Below are 14,948 nucleotides of genomic sequence, written 5' to 3'. Positions count from 1 at the left end.
AGTTGTGATTTTAAATAAATCCTTCCTTTTTCTGGCTTAAAAATTGCTAAGCAGGGGTAAGGAAGTAGGAGGGTTCTGATTCACAAAAATGATGGCTTACTTTCTGTAATTTTCTTCTTGTCATTTGGAACAACGAGGTACATAATAACATTTGACACTTCTGTGGAGCTTTCCAAGGGAGATTCTGGAATCATTTTGCAAATATGAAAGCCTTAGCTCAGGCAGTAAGTGCTTCTCTCCTCTCAGCTAAGAGGACGTGATACCCAACCCCACAAACCCGAGAGTGGATCTGCAGAGGGGCTGCAGATTCAAAGGAATATATTCTAGATAAAAAGGTCTTGCTCTTGTCCTTTTGCTGAGCTTCAATCATGCAAGAAAAGGGGTTCTAAAACTGCTACAGTTTTGGAACTTGCCATCTTAGGAAGTCACACTGCATTTACCAAGTTTGTGCAGGGTTCTTTGCTGTTGACATTTCAGAGGAGCTCTTCTTGCTGCCAAACAAAATGCAATTCCCATCTACCAGTGGTGTTTCATCCTGGACTTTTACAGCTATAATGGGGCTCCTTTGTGCCCTCCTGGATTCATAAATCACAGGCTGATTCATGAGACTTCCACCAGGTTGCAAGAAAGAGTAGCTGAAAAAAGCCCGTGCTGCTTTGAAAATCTGAGGCTTTGCATATAGTTTTCCCTTTTTCATACAAAAGGGTTAGGATATTAAACCTATTTTTTTTCTACATGCAAATTTTCTTCTATTATTTGGAACACTGAAAATACAGAGCAGCTGCTCCACTTGCACGACCGTGAGTTAGAATTACTCACAATGTTCAACCACTTGCTTGTTATGAACAGCAGGAATAGAGATACATCACAAATCTAAAATTCATTTTCAAATAATTAATCATTACAAAGAATGACCATGACTCAGCTTATTGCTCTGAATACTGCCTCTATGGGTGGTTATTGTGTTAGAGAAGAAATAAGCTGTTGCACCACAATAAAATTTCTCCCAGTAGTCTCGTGAAACATGAAGGTGAAGGCTGTAGGAAAATGAGTCTGTTCCTCCAAACCAGTGTCAGCCTTGCAGGACTGTATCTGAGTGCTCTGGCAGTGCAGGTCTGACAGCTATGCTAAGGTAAAACTCTGGTCCCCACTCTTTTCCCAGGGTGGTATCTCAACTCCCGGGTGCCATAATGCTGATTTCCACCCTTCTCCATCCCAAGGTTAACCGCTGAGTACCAGGAATTAGTTGTCCTTCACGTGTCTGCTGGGTCACATTTACTTTTAGGACAGTCCAAAAGAGACTCAAAAAGGACAAGCTGGGGAGCTGGGTAACAAACAGCAAAGCAAGGCTCAGGGCTGCCTCCAGAGAGAACAGTTCAGTGACAACCAGCTTGGCATTTACTCTGTGAACTGTTCCCAAAACACAAGCACACTTAATCCAGGTGAGCCAGAGCACAGTTACAGTCTGTGTGCATATCACAAGCACCCTTCTGTCACGCTGTACTAACTGTGCCCAAATCCCCCAGCAGATGAACGCTCCTGGGCTTAGTTAGCAATGGAGTGGGTGCTCCTCTCAGCATCTGGGGGCTGCAACCATAAACCTGACACCCTGACACATGGGATGAATGTCAGATGACAGAAACCAAATGGTGGGAAGATATTCGAACAAGTCTGTTCTAATTCCTGAACTAATGAACAGGAATAATTAAATAAATAGAAGAGGAATATATACAGGCTTAATGCATCTTCCATGTATCAGTTTGGAAAAGGGTGGGTTTTTTTCAAAAAACAAACAAAAAGTCCAAATCTCTTAAGAAACCATCAGTTAAAGCAAAAGGTTCTGTGTGGATGAGGAAACAAAGTATGGTTTTTTTGTTCTGAAGTCTTCCTACAAAAGGCTCTAATAGAAACAGTTTATAATATTGACATTTAAAGGGTAACCTCCAAATAGTCCTCCCTATTGCCAGTTGAAATATCTGGGAAGAAAGCCCTGTTCTGTTCTCATACGGTTCTCTGATATTACAGAAGTCAAGTTATTTGCTTCTAAAGCCCATTTAATCTTACAGACTTTTTTTAGCTTTCAAAGGTGCATCTTTTTTTTTTTTCCTTCTAAGAAGCAGTGAGTCAAAAAAATACTGAAATCCCTTCCAGGAGAAGAAACAAAAAAAAGGAAATTTATCCTGCAAATATCAAACAGGCTGCGGGCAAAAAAGGTACAAAGTCCTGAATCCCAGTGCTTCACTCCAAAGCTTTCCTAAAGCGAATGCCTGTGATCACATTAATGCACAGAGCAATGGAGCAACACCTCTACAGCACGGGAGCCCAGGAGAGCATCATTCCCTCTGCCCTGCTCCAGCAGCGCTGCCCTGCTGCCAAGGGAACACCGAGCCTCAGGTCTGGCCCCTACTTACAGCTCGAGACACACAAGTGGAATTTCTGCCTCACAGACAAGTGCCCTGGATCTCCGCAGGAGTCAGGAACAAATCCTGACAGACTACTTGCACTCTGTGAACTGTCTAAGCAGCTTCACTGAAGTATTAAACACAAAGGCATGACAGTTCAAGAGCAATCCACAGCCCACCAGGCTCTCCATTTAGATTTTCTTGTGATATTATCATATTCAACAAGCAATTAGGTAAAGACATAGAAAATTCAACTGTCTTCAAAAAATAAAAGCCATTCAGGTGCAAAGAGGACGTTAGCACCATTTGGACTCTACAATAATTGCAGCCAGCCTCCAAAAATGTGCAAGACTCATGTCTGTTTGAGTGCACACTGTTCGTTTCATTGGGACTTTTAACAGTCCTGACAGATGTTTGCGACACATCTCGCCTGTGATATACTCATATTTAATTAAGAATGACAAGGAGGAAAACAAGATGGAAAATACTGGAGGTCATTAGACTCCTTTTTTTAAGTGAAAGAATATACGTAGGAGGATTTTCATCCTATGTGCTTATTAGCATTTCACTTCCTGCTGGCAAAGCCAGCGGAGCTGAGCCTTGCCCTTCGGTGCAGCAGTGATGCCAGTCCTGCGCCTCTGTGAACTCTGCTGTCCTACAGCACTCCTGCCTTTTGCACAAACGGAAGCAGGAATGACACCAGCAAGTTAATTTTCATTCCACAGCAGGATCTGAACTCCACCCTGCAAGGGTGAGAGGTGTCTGAGTCAAGCTATTAAATCTCTCCCGTCTCCTGACACCTCTTTAATTTCTCATTTCAAAAGATTGTTCCTAATTATGTCTTTCGGGATTTGAACTAAAACTTTACATAGGAAAAAAAAAAATCAAATCACATTTGACAGTCCAAGCATAGATGGCAATAATTTTTGTTAATGGGTTTTTGCCATCAAAACACTGAACCTTTAACTAGTCTCAAATCCTGCAACTGTTAATTATCACATACAAGAAAAGTTGTTGGGCAACTCACACTAACATCATTTACAAAGCAAATAAAGCTAAAGTATTTAAGCAGACGAGGAGCTGGGGATGCTGGTGACAGCCACAAGTGGGCAGAGAGAAGGTGCAAGTGGAAAATGAGCAAATTTACAGCAGTGACCAGAGGTATGACGTGACCTGTGGTGGGAAATGCTCTGACATCCTTGAGCTGCTCTGCCTCCTGACCATTCCTGCTACGACTGTCCCCAGATCTCCAACCAAGGGAGGAAGAACAGGAGGAAGAATTTTGTTGCAGTGATCCCTAGAAGTTAGAAAAAGAGCAGCTTGGGCATTGTAAGGCAGCTAGCTGGGAGAACAGATGGTGTCTGGCCAATCACCAATTCCAAAGCAGGTCTCAAGTATTTAATTAACACTGAATTTGAAAGCAACTTTGCATGAATGTTTCTTCCTTTGTTCTTTGTCCTGGAAGACCAGCTGTAAAATCATTATAATTTTCATTTATTTATTTTCTGAAGGAAAAAGGAAGTAAAACCTTCAAGAATTCTGCATGGAATAGTGCCCAAGCTTTAGACTGAGAATATATTGGATGAAATCTTGAACGTAGTCAACATGGTCATAAAAATATATCAATGAAACCTCTGTTTTAAAGTGAACACAATGTACCACATATCATCATTTAGAGAATTTTAATTTATGATTGTCTGGAAGTAAATGTAACAACACAGCCCATGAAGTGAGAACAACTTACTTGATCCAAACTGAACCTTACCTGTTCCTGTTCCAGTCGGATCACCTCCTTGGATCTGCAGAATTAAAATTAAATCAGTGTTAGATATGGATCTGTGTGAAAGAAATTAAATGCAAACTATAAAAGCCAATTTTCTGCCTTCTATATTGTGTCATGTCGACAAGTCAGGATCAAGGAAACCATTACAACTTTTTTGGAGCTTATTTATTGGCTGGCTGTCATCCCTGACATTGCTGTTCATAAGCAGAATGGCAGTTCTATAAAAATAATAGGTCTTTTATGGGTAAATAGAGAAAATAACCAATCTCAAATGGGTTAACCAGATCATCCTTTTTATTATGTGCTGAATCAGAACCTGCTTTTTAACTGATGATGCACTGCTTTTGGAATTGAAAAGGCTTTACATTTTGCTACCGACCCTCCACATAATGGGAAACAAGAAAAGAGGGAATATGGAATATTTTTTGTATCTGAATCTGTATCTCACTCACTGCCTCCAGTAGGAAAAATCCTCATGTGAAACCAGTCTTTCAGTAACAAAGTTAGTTACATGTATTAATCACTGTACATACAGGATTTACAGGAATAATATTCAGTGTTTTAGTGCCAGTGGAGGGAGCGTGACACAATCAGTTTCAAAGCAGTAGCACACGAGCACAGTTTTAGTTGTGAGTTTAACTAAGAACTGAGATATACAGGGCTGTCAAAAGAAAGCAAGCTTTTTGTAGGATGACAGGACAGAATGTAACATGCAGTGATGTTCCTTGTGAGATGGGCTCTGTCTTCAGGATCAGGCTGTTAATTCTTCTGAAAGGAAGGTACAGGGCAGCTACAATATCCTAAACTGCCTGGACTGTAACTCTGTAAATAAAGATCTTTGACTATCAAGCAACAGTTCTGGAACACAAGGTGCTCTTTAACACCTTCACATGAAAGCCTGGGCACCCAGTGCTGGAGCACACCAGGAAAGGATGATCTGCTAATATCCAAGTACCACAACCTGAAACACAAATTCAGATGCTTGCTCAAGTTTCATCTGAATGGGATTTCAACAGACCACTGTATTACTTATCCAAATTAGCATTTCCCTCTCTCTCCTTCTGCTCATTAACCACCCACCCACATCTTGGGGAAGATAACGAGAGCTAAGGCACTGACTCTTCAAGGCTTTGTCTGGAATGCTGGCAAATGCAGTGCTGAATGCAGTGATGCTCCCAGTGACAACATTAGCCAGAGACAATTGTCAGTGACACCTGAAGGACACACGGCATAGCTCAGGACAACCTCATTCTGATGTATATTTAATATACAGCTATTGCAAGTTGTCATGCATGGAACAAGCTAAACCTGTGAGAAGTTAAATATATGGGATATTTTGAGTGCATTGTACATTGTGCATTACACAGGAGCTTTTCAATACTCACCACAAAATTCCGAATCGATCGGTGAAAAATCGTTCCATCGTAATAATTCTTCTTGCACAACTTGATAAAGTTTTCGCACGTTCGGGGCGTCTGAAAGACAACAGGAAGCTTTAATTAAGCACAACCTTTAAGCAATCATTACAGTGGTTACAAGAATCACTTTGCATATGTGCCTTACAAAGAAACAAACGTGCAGGACTCGAAGAGGACGGAGGCTGTGCCTGCAGGAAAAAGCCTGTAAGATACCTGCTTTTAAGGGACACTGGAGAGACACACACTGTGTTAAATAAATTAAACCCAGACCTTCCAATCGGCACAGTGTTGAACATAAGCTCAGATAACAGGAGCTCCCAGCTGACATCATGATGGTGAACACAGGTAAGCTCGGAGACTTGCAAGTAACTGAGTTCCAGCAGTGCATCACAATGCTGTTCCAAAGGGGGGGGTTTCTGCCACTGGAAAATGTGGATTTAGCAGAGTGAGAAAGAAACTGAATTCTCTGCTCCACTGTTTCAGAGTGAGCACATTGAAGCTAAGTGGGAGAGAAGCATTTGGTCCTCTTCACCACTTGGAAGTGACAATGGGACTGACCCAAGTCACTGGAACACAGGAAAAATTAAAAAAAACCCAAAATTGTTTTCAAAACTCTAAATAAAATAAAAAAATATGCTAAATATATTGCCAACTTCTAATTCACTTTTACAGTTAGAAATTAAAGTTATTTAATGAATTTATGAGCCATGACTTTCAAACAGTACCTTCTGAAAAACTTTACTTTCCACCGAATCATCCTTCTGCTGTAATTTTATGGATTCTCTTCTCTGCAGTACTAAAATACCTTCAGCCATACAAACTCAAGTACAGAAACAGCCTGTTTTCTACACTTGGACATGTTTTCCAGGCCCACCGTGGATTATGTGCATAAATCTATTTCAGTTTTACAAAAGAATACATCTGAGTTTCTACAGGCCTTGAAAAGATCCTTCCTGCTGGATGTGCTGGCAAGTACAGGCCCAGCTGAGCTGCAGTGGCTGCAAGTGAGCACACGTAAAATTTAAGGATGAAATAATCTCTATCTCTTGAAAAGCCACACAAATATTCATCTGGAGCCCTACAGAACTTCAGTTTTCTGTGTTGTCTCATCTGGAACAGAACTATTCTCACCCCTCTTTATTTACACTGAAATGTCTCTTAATTTTCCAACCAAACTTTACCTGTCATTATGAATTCTCTATATTGATTCCTTCTTAATTACTCTACTCAGATGACAGTTGTCAGCTGGGCCACAAGTGAAAAAATTTGCAAATTCTAATCCTACACCAGCCATTATTTCAGATTTCCTGCAGAATTCATTGCTGAGTTAAATGGTAATGGTACCACGACAGCTTTTATGGTAAAATGTCACCAAGACACGTACTGTGCTGGCATCCTGAGGGCAACTCATGAGTAACTATATTCCAGGAAAATTGTATCAAGCAACAGGTTTTCCTGCAGTTTCAATATTTATAGTAAATGTGATTTTTTTTTTCCTTTTTATTTAACATATACGCTTTAAAATAATCTTTGTACTCAATCTTTCTAGTAAAATTCAAGCCTGAGGAATGACTCGTGCAGCACATGCTTCCTTTATAAGACAGTATCAGAACAGCCTTGATCCAAGTGTTTTGCTGTTAGTTATTACTCGTGGAAAATGTCAGGATAAAAATGAGTTTAAAAAATTTCTTTATGAATCAGAAATGGAATCAGCAGCTTTTAGCCTAAGGCACTTTATCTCCTGAGAGCCAAGCACTCTTTGGAGAGAGAGACACAGTTAATAAGTTCTCGAGGGGGAATACAGCAACCTGTAATTAATTTTTTACGAAAAATGAAACCAGGCAAAAGACTGAGTCCCCTAGGAATGGACACCAAATCATTTTAAATTTGCACTAAGATGATAACCCAAAACTGATTTCCTATTTATTTTCAAAACACGATTTGTAAATTATATATCAAAAAAACTGGCCCTAGTAATGTATTTTTTATGCAGGACCTGTGCTGACCCTTCTCTCTAAATGGATTTCTAGCTATTATACCCTTTCCCAGAAATAAGCTTTTCAGATGCAACCTCAGAATTATTTAGTATACATGCAATAGTCATTTCACTTCAAGGTTTTCTTTAAATAATTGCCACCAAATTGGTTCCCATGGTCACCTCATGCATCACAGAGATACATTTGGCAGGTAAACAGTTCCTTAGCAACATTAGCACTACCTTTTATAGTGCTTTTTAGTAGACACAAATAAAAGGGTTTGCATTCAATCAGTAACAAATCCCAGTTTCAGTCATGCAGTAGATCTAGAATATCTGGCTCAGATTATCTGATTTATTCAAAGCAGTCTGTGTTCTTGCCAAATCTCACACTGCCAAGCACATTTCAGGGGTTTTTTTAAAGCAGCATCCTGTCCAAAGCAGGAGAAAAAGCCTTGAGGTTTCTGGGGAAGGTGCAGATCCTCAGTAATGAAGCTGTGTCCAGCACTGACCACACAAACAAGGCCAGCCTTTGAAGTCTTTGTTCCAGCTACAAAGACTGATGACATATAAACACACATAAACAAACCTGACTCTGGTATTTGATGTAAGATCTTGTGGCAGATGTCAGACTCCCAGTCCCTGAATGCAAAGCTGTCTCCTGCAGAAGCCTCCTGCACACACTCACCTCACAGCCTCTCTGAAGGAGGAGGGATGGCCAAGGCACCTGGAAATGCAGGAGGTAACACCGGTTTCTTGTTCTCTCACCACTGACTCCGTGCTCCAGGCTCTCTTTTAGTTCTGGCTGGTTGCTCAACAGCAACAGCGAATTTTTCCCTCTTTATCCCTTTTATATTAAGCAGGAAATGTCTTAAATTATTTTATTCTGCTGACTGACTTAGACCTATATGTAAGGAAGTCGAGGGAAAAATGCCACTGTGCTCACTTGATCTGAAATCCACCGACAGAAAACACTGTTTTAAACTTACTGCAATATCTCCCCAGAATGATGCAGAGACACTCCTAAAAAGGAAAATTTAAAAATTGTGGAAGGCTTTTCTGACCAAAGAGTGTGGTAGGACAGCCCTGAGAAATCTTCCTTTTCTAAGGTCAAGTTGGGACCACGTAAGTGAATTCAGTGTCTCTATGATGTCCTTCAGCTTAAAGACACTTCTCTTCCCAAATGACAAATAGCAAGAAGAAAAATCTTATTTATACCAAAAATGAGTCACCTGCTGCAACTGTGCTCCCTATTTATTTTGTAGATGCCAGATAACTGTCTTTCAACTGCTAAAAAATTCACACCCAAGACAAGCAGTAAAATTTTAATAAATGCTTTGAGACAGGAATCCAGAAGAGCACTTATCCCAGAAGATGCCACAAATGCTTTGCTTGGCTCACAGATATATATATTTAATGGGGCCACAGCCCAGTGGTTTTCTAAGTAGGTTTAAGTCTCCATTTAGCTAACACACTTAGTAGATAACCCTACATGGAAACACCAGCACTTGACCAGCTACTGTGCCCAGACAATTTCAGAGCTAAAGAGAGACTGCTACAAAGAATGACCCTGCAAAAATAGCAGTGACAGGAGACTGTGAAATCATGATACTGGGAGAACACTGAAAAAAGGAATATACAATTTAGAAAACCAAAGCAAAACAGAAAAAACCCCCTGACTGCTTACTACAAACTTCTAGGATAAATGCAGATTATATCCGAGCCAATTTCAGTTTCCATTTTGCCACCAAGGGTGGATCCAAGCCAGGTAAAATTCATCTCTCCTGCTGCAACCCGACACCTGAAGGGTGGGACCAACCAAACCAGGTCCCTATCTGATTTCCCAGTCTGCAGCTGTCCTTTTTCATTAGTTACAATGGGTCATTACATTTGTAAATTTACCTTAACTCAGAATCTCTACTGGCAGGGAAGAGCCAAACAGGAGGAGATGAAAAACCTGCAGCACTCCTGTTGCCAAGGTGCGGGAGATGGGAAAAGAGAGGAGAGCTCCTGAGTCGTTGCCATGACTGCAAGGAAAAAGGCTTTACTATGTGAAGAGCTAATCATTTCAAAATGCTCCATCCCTTGAGAATGTGCATGAACCTTGAAGGGAAATTTCACACTAAGCATTCAGAAGCTGTCATTCGCACATCTGTATAATTTTCTTGTGCTAATTCCACTTCCCTTTTATTTCTTTTTTTTCTCTATAAATTGGATGAACTGTAGTAGTGGCACCAAACTACAGAGCCTTGCTACATGCTCATTAACCCTATGTTTCAAAGCAGGAAATAACGAAAAGCTCATTCCTCTCAAATTAAAATTGCATTCTACTGCCTTCATCTTATCACACAAATGCCAGAATTCTGCTACAAGAGGCATGAACTACTGACGAATTTTCTAAAGCTTCAAACGAAGCCTTCCATTTTCTTGACACAGATCTCCTTTAAAATGCAAGGTGGATTTTGTTTTGCTTTAATCCATTTATGCACTTGTACATAGAGCATTTTCAATCTTGTAATTATTCATTCAGCAACTCTCCTAATGTGTGAGCCCATAAAGAGGTGATTTGGGAAGGTTTTTAACTCAGTTTCCCCCGTACCTTTCAATCTGTAGTACTCAGCCTACCCATCACACAGAAAAGAATCCAGCAATAAAAGCTTGGCTTTATTTGGGGCTTAGTCAGAGCTAAATGCAATGGTACAATTTCAGGAACCACCATCTATCAGGTGCAAGTGTCTGTTTCCTCCTCCAAGCCATGGAAAGAAACATGTAAATATTTCAGTGTCCAGTGCTGGAAGGCCATTTAAACCACCCTGCACCAATGAACTATGAGCACATTCCACTCGTTTCACAGCAAGAGGGACAAGAAAACCCAAAACTCCACACAGCCAACTGCAAGAGCCTGGGAAGAATTTCACTGTGGGAAGCCCATGACATTTCCTGCAGGAGAATCGTTTACTCCAGACCTAAACACCACTCCCTGCCAGCTCCACTTTCCTGCTAACAGTTCCCCAGTGTGAGAGAGGGACCCAGCCCGTGACAGGTGATGGTGGCAAACAACAGCTGCCTGTGGTGGTTCAGTTCCAGAAAGCCACAGTTCATCTAAGGGACACGATTCTTGATCTGGTTACACCGAGAGCAAATTTGTGATCCGTGATCAGAAGAGCGCAGTTCTCGAGAGTGAGCACAGGGAGACACGAAAGCATTGGGGCACTGTGGGGTAAAACACACAGCCAGACTCCTACTGATAAAAAAAATAATCAGAACAAGCTAACTGTGCCTTGGGAAATAGATTGCTGACTTGATAGCAAACATTTGCCTATTTTGCTACCTCAAAGCCTCGAAGTTTGCTTAGAACAAAGAGCAGAATTAATGCATTCTCATTACGCAGAAACTCGCTGTAATTTAATCAGCTATTTAGCAAAGACTTCAGCAGATAGCTAAATTTCACTTTTAAAAGGCATTTCTTCCACAATACTGACGTTCATGATGTTACCGAAAACTTTTTTGAAGTCTAAGCAAGATGCTCAGCTTAGACAAGATGCCAGTAAAAAGATGACACACTTCAGTTTTACTTCTCACATTTTTGCAAACACAGGGACAATCAATCAGTTTAGCTGAGCACAACTCAAATTAAACAAGACATCTAATTCACTCATCCAGTTTGTCAATGTTAACTACTAGTTCTCCAGAGGCAGAGTCAGCCAGTTACTACTTTTCCTCTAACTTATATTTACTGCAGTGGTAGAAAAGAAAACAATCCTCCCCCCACCTCACTGCCCCCTCCAAATTTGTCGTCACACAAGGGTTAAGGAGCTTGTCAGACAGCACAGTGCAGGGCTGGGTGCTGGTGAGGATTGGTAAGCAGGACAGCACAAGAGGGTACAGTCTAAATGAGGATGCAACTTTAATTGCTCAGGCAACTTCTATCAGCTTAATACTTCGAGTAAGGCAGGTCCCACAGCGGCTCCCTGGAATTTCATCAATCTGCAACTGCCTGCACATAAATTCCACCTTTTCAGGAAGATGCAACCTGTAACAATTTCCATGCTAGACAGAGAAGCTCTGGTAGCTGTCAACCTCCCAAGGTCACCCTGCTCTCATCAGAGCAGCCAAAATACGAAAAAGCAGCACATCAGAGAAAGATGAAGAGAAGCAGCTGTGTAACTCCAAGCCACCCACCCCATCCCTGGGTTTGGGATCACTGTGGCACACACAGCTGGTATGGGATGTCTGCACCTCGTGTCTGCAAATGTCAGAAATCAAGGGGCACGATCCAACAACAATCAATTCCCTTCCCAGATCCAGCTTGCCAGGGCAGCTGGAAAGGCAGGAAGGGTCCAAATGTGCAAAATGCCTTTCCACCAATTACTCAGTGCCAAAGGCTGCCAGGAAAACACACAGACAGCCCAGGGCAGCAGGGACATGGAGAGGTGGCTCAGCATATAAAACTGTGGGAATAAGGGGGACATTCAAAAGGATGATGTTTGTTTTCCCTAGTAAACATTATGGTGATGGAGCCCAGCTTTCCTGGGGGTGGCTGAACACCTTGCTGCCCTTGGGAAGTGGTGAATTAATTGCTCTGCTTGTGTGTGCAGGTCTTGCTTTACTTGTTAAACTCCCTTTATCTCAGCCCACAAGTCTTCCCCTTTTCTGACCCTCTCCCCCATCCCACTGGTTGGGCAGTGAGTGAGTGGCAGTGTGGAGCTTAGCTGCTGACTGGAGTTAAACCAGGACAGGGTGTTATGCCCCCAAAGTTAAAATTATTAAAATAACACCTTCCAATGACTTAGAACAACCTAGAAGTGACCCGTTCATCAAGATGGCTGTGCAGAGCCGTCCTACTCTCAGCCCCAAAGAGCAATAGATCTGTCTGCTATTGTACCACTTGGAGGAAAAAACACACCAAAGAAGTAAAAACATCCTCTCAAACAAATGGTTTTTAAAAACATATCCAGCTCTTCTACTGGTAAAACACAGCTTTGTTTGTTCTTAGTTTCTGTTGACAAGATCTCTCAAAGTTGAGAGTTGCAGCTCTTCCTATAATGGGCTATTTTGATGAAAAAATTTGAAGTAAGCCATTACAACCATGCCAAGACCACTGTATTTCATCACTCCAATCCAATTACCAAATGAACAGATACTGGTAAAACATCAGCCAGTTATCTCCCAGACGGTGCCAATCTCATGGTGACAGAAAGCAAGTAGAATGGAGGTTTAAATCAGAAAGAAAATGAGAGATTTGGGAAGACTGGAGAACCTCATCATGCCAGGAGGTCAAAGGATTTTTTCAGCAATTCATTTTGCCACTGGAAACGGATAAGAAGTTTACAGGCTTCTGATCCTCAGAACAGTCCCTCACACAAAAGGTGAGATGATTTCAAAGAACAGGGGCTGGATTACACATTTATAGATCACAGGCATATTTAACAGGTCAGAGGGCCTAAAAAGATTAAAACATTAGTGTTTGTAGAGTAACGGCTACTTTGGAAAGCTGTGCCAAGGCATCGTCATTAAGCAGAATTTGCCAGGCCCTAAAATCTCAAAAAGCATTTGTGGAGTGTCAGATGGAGCTTTGAAATCCATCTCACACTCTAATTTGTTTTGCCATCTTGCCCATAAACCTTAAAGTACGAAACCTGAGAGAGACAAGTGAATTTACCAAAGCTGGCACGGCAGCTACAGATCAGTATTTGATTACAGCTCTTGGCATGGGCTGAAGCACCACACCAGCACCCCAGGGACCACCTGTGTGCAGAGGATTCCTCCAGCAGAGAAGGGAGATAGAACCTCAAACCACGTGTTCATCATTTGGACAGGGTCTTCTGGAGCATTACATTTACATATTTATTTATATGTAGATATATATATATTTTAAATGGCTGCTCCACCATCTACAAGGGAAAACTCCACCACTATAGTGACTAACACAGCAGAATGCACATGGATAATATGCAGTTGTTCCCAGCAGCATCCTGATTAAAGCAACTAAAAGAACTTGAGGAGACTAGAAAAATCACAGTAAATAAAATACAAAAAAATTCTGTGATACTCGTTGCCTTTCATCAGCTATTTCTTCAGGATTTCTGTGTTTGACATGCATAGGACTAGAACTGAAAGAATAACACTTGTTGGATGTTGTTAAATCTTCAGTACTTGCCAGAATTACTTCTGGCAAGTAGAATTTTTGTAAATTTTTATCCAATTAGTGCATACAACAAATGTTGCTTATGTGCAGCTGAACTCAGCTTCCTGGAAAACGTCCCTACAAATGGCCGTCTGATTAGTGCCCATCAGGAGGAACATACTGTATCTGAACAGGGGGACTGGGAGAAAAACAAATGACCAAAAAGAAGCAGCAGGCACGCTGCTAGGATCCCAAGAGAGAGCAGTACCTTTGCTCATCTGAGGCACAAATTCGAAAGGGCTGGAAAAAAATCCAGCTTATCTTCCAAAGTCTTTTTATTGCCTTTTGTCAGGTCAGTGATTGAAACCACACACCATCCTTCTGGAACCTGAGTGAAGTTTTTCTGGTGCTCTGAACAAGTGATTTCAAACACTGAAAGTATCTGGATTCTAGTCCTATTTCATGCTCTTTCTGAATCTTGTCACAAAGTAACCGATGACTTCAATCACACTGCAACACTGATTTCCTGCCCTGGATCAATACAAAACGTTTCTTGATTAGTTTTTTGGTGCTAGGAAGAATTTCATCACTACCAATCTTACTGACTGGCACCTTAAAGTACTAGTATATGAAGAACCCCGTATTTATTTTTAAACAAAGGTTTCCACATGTACATATAGACTGAGCTACAAACAATCCATACTGACAAATAGCTCACAAAAAACGGGAAAGAAAGGAGACCACAGAGCTGTGAAGGGACAGGGAGTGAGCACCCAAGGAGAGGATGGAAGGCAAGGGATACTGGGCAGATTTCAGAAGCAGTGCAGAGCTCTGACAGCACAACTGCAAGAATCTTTTGCTTAAATACAGACAAGAGGCATGAAAATCCAATCGAAGACTCAGCACACATACCATCTAAGAGAGCAAGAATGTCACTCGCTGTTCTCTATTTTAGTGAGGAGACTTTACCTCAAAGTACGCATTGAAATCTAAACCAAAGACTATTTTAAAGTGTAACTTAAATGTTTCAAGTCCTACCTCCAGACAGAGGTATTTATCTGTCATATTTATATAGCAACTTCATCCTCAAGCTTCCTTAAACATTTCACAATTATATATTTGAGTACTGTGAAATTCTGGTCACTGCCGGGGTGGCTTCCATAATGACCAGAGCACAGGATATCCCGCAATTAAAAAACCCTGTGCAGTTTAATTTGAGTGAATATTATGGTACAGTCTTGTT

General features: G+C 41.2%; 1 protein-coding gene across 1 annotated transcript in view; it reads right to left on the bottom strand.

Moving 5' to 3' along the window:
* Positions 1–14,948, bottom strand: part of PPIL2 (peptidylprolyl isomerase like 2) — a 68,353-nt gene that overhangs the window by 19,854 nt on the left and 33,551 nt on the right. The window contains exons 13-14 of the mRNA XM_040080975.2: positions 5,571–5,660; positions 4,168–4,201 (exon numbers count right to left, since the gene is read on the bottom strand). Of these exons, the coding sequence (XP_039936909.1) occupies positions 4,168–4,201; positions 5,571–5,660 (124 nt within the window). The remainder of the gene's footprint in view (positions 1–4,167; positions 4,202–5,570; positions 5,661–14,948) is intronic.

This window comes from Hirundo rustica, chromosome 17, assembly GCF_015227805.2.
Source record: "Hirundo rustica isolate bHirRus1 chromosome 17, bHirRus1.pri.v3, whole genome shotgun sequence".
Classification (NCBI taxonomy): Eukaryota; Metazoa; Chordata; class Aves; order Passeriformes; family Hirundinidae; genus Hirundo; species Hirundo rustica.
Note: the sequence above shows the minus strand (reverse complement) of the source record. Positions and strands in the feature narration are given on the sequence as shown.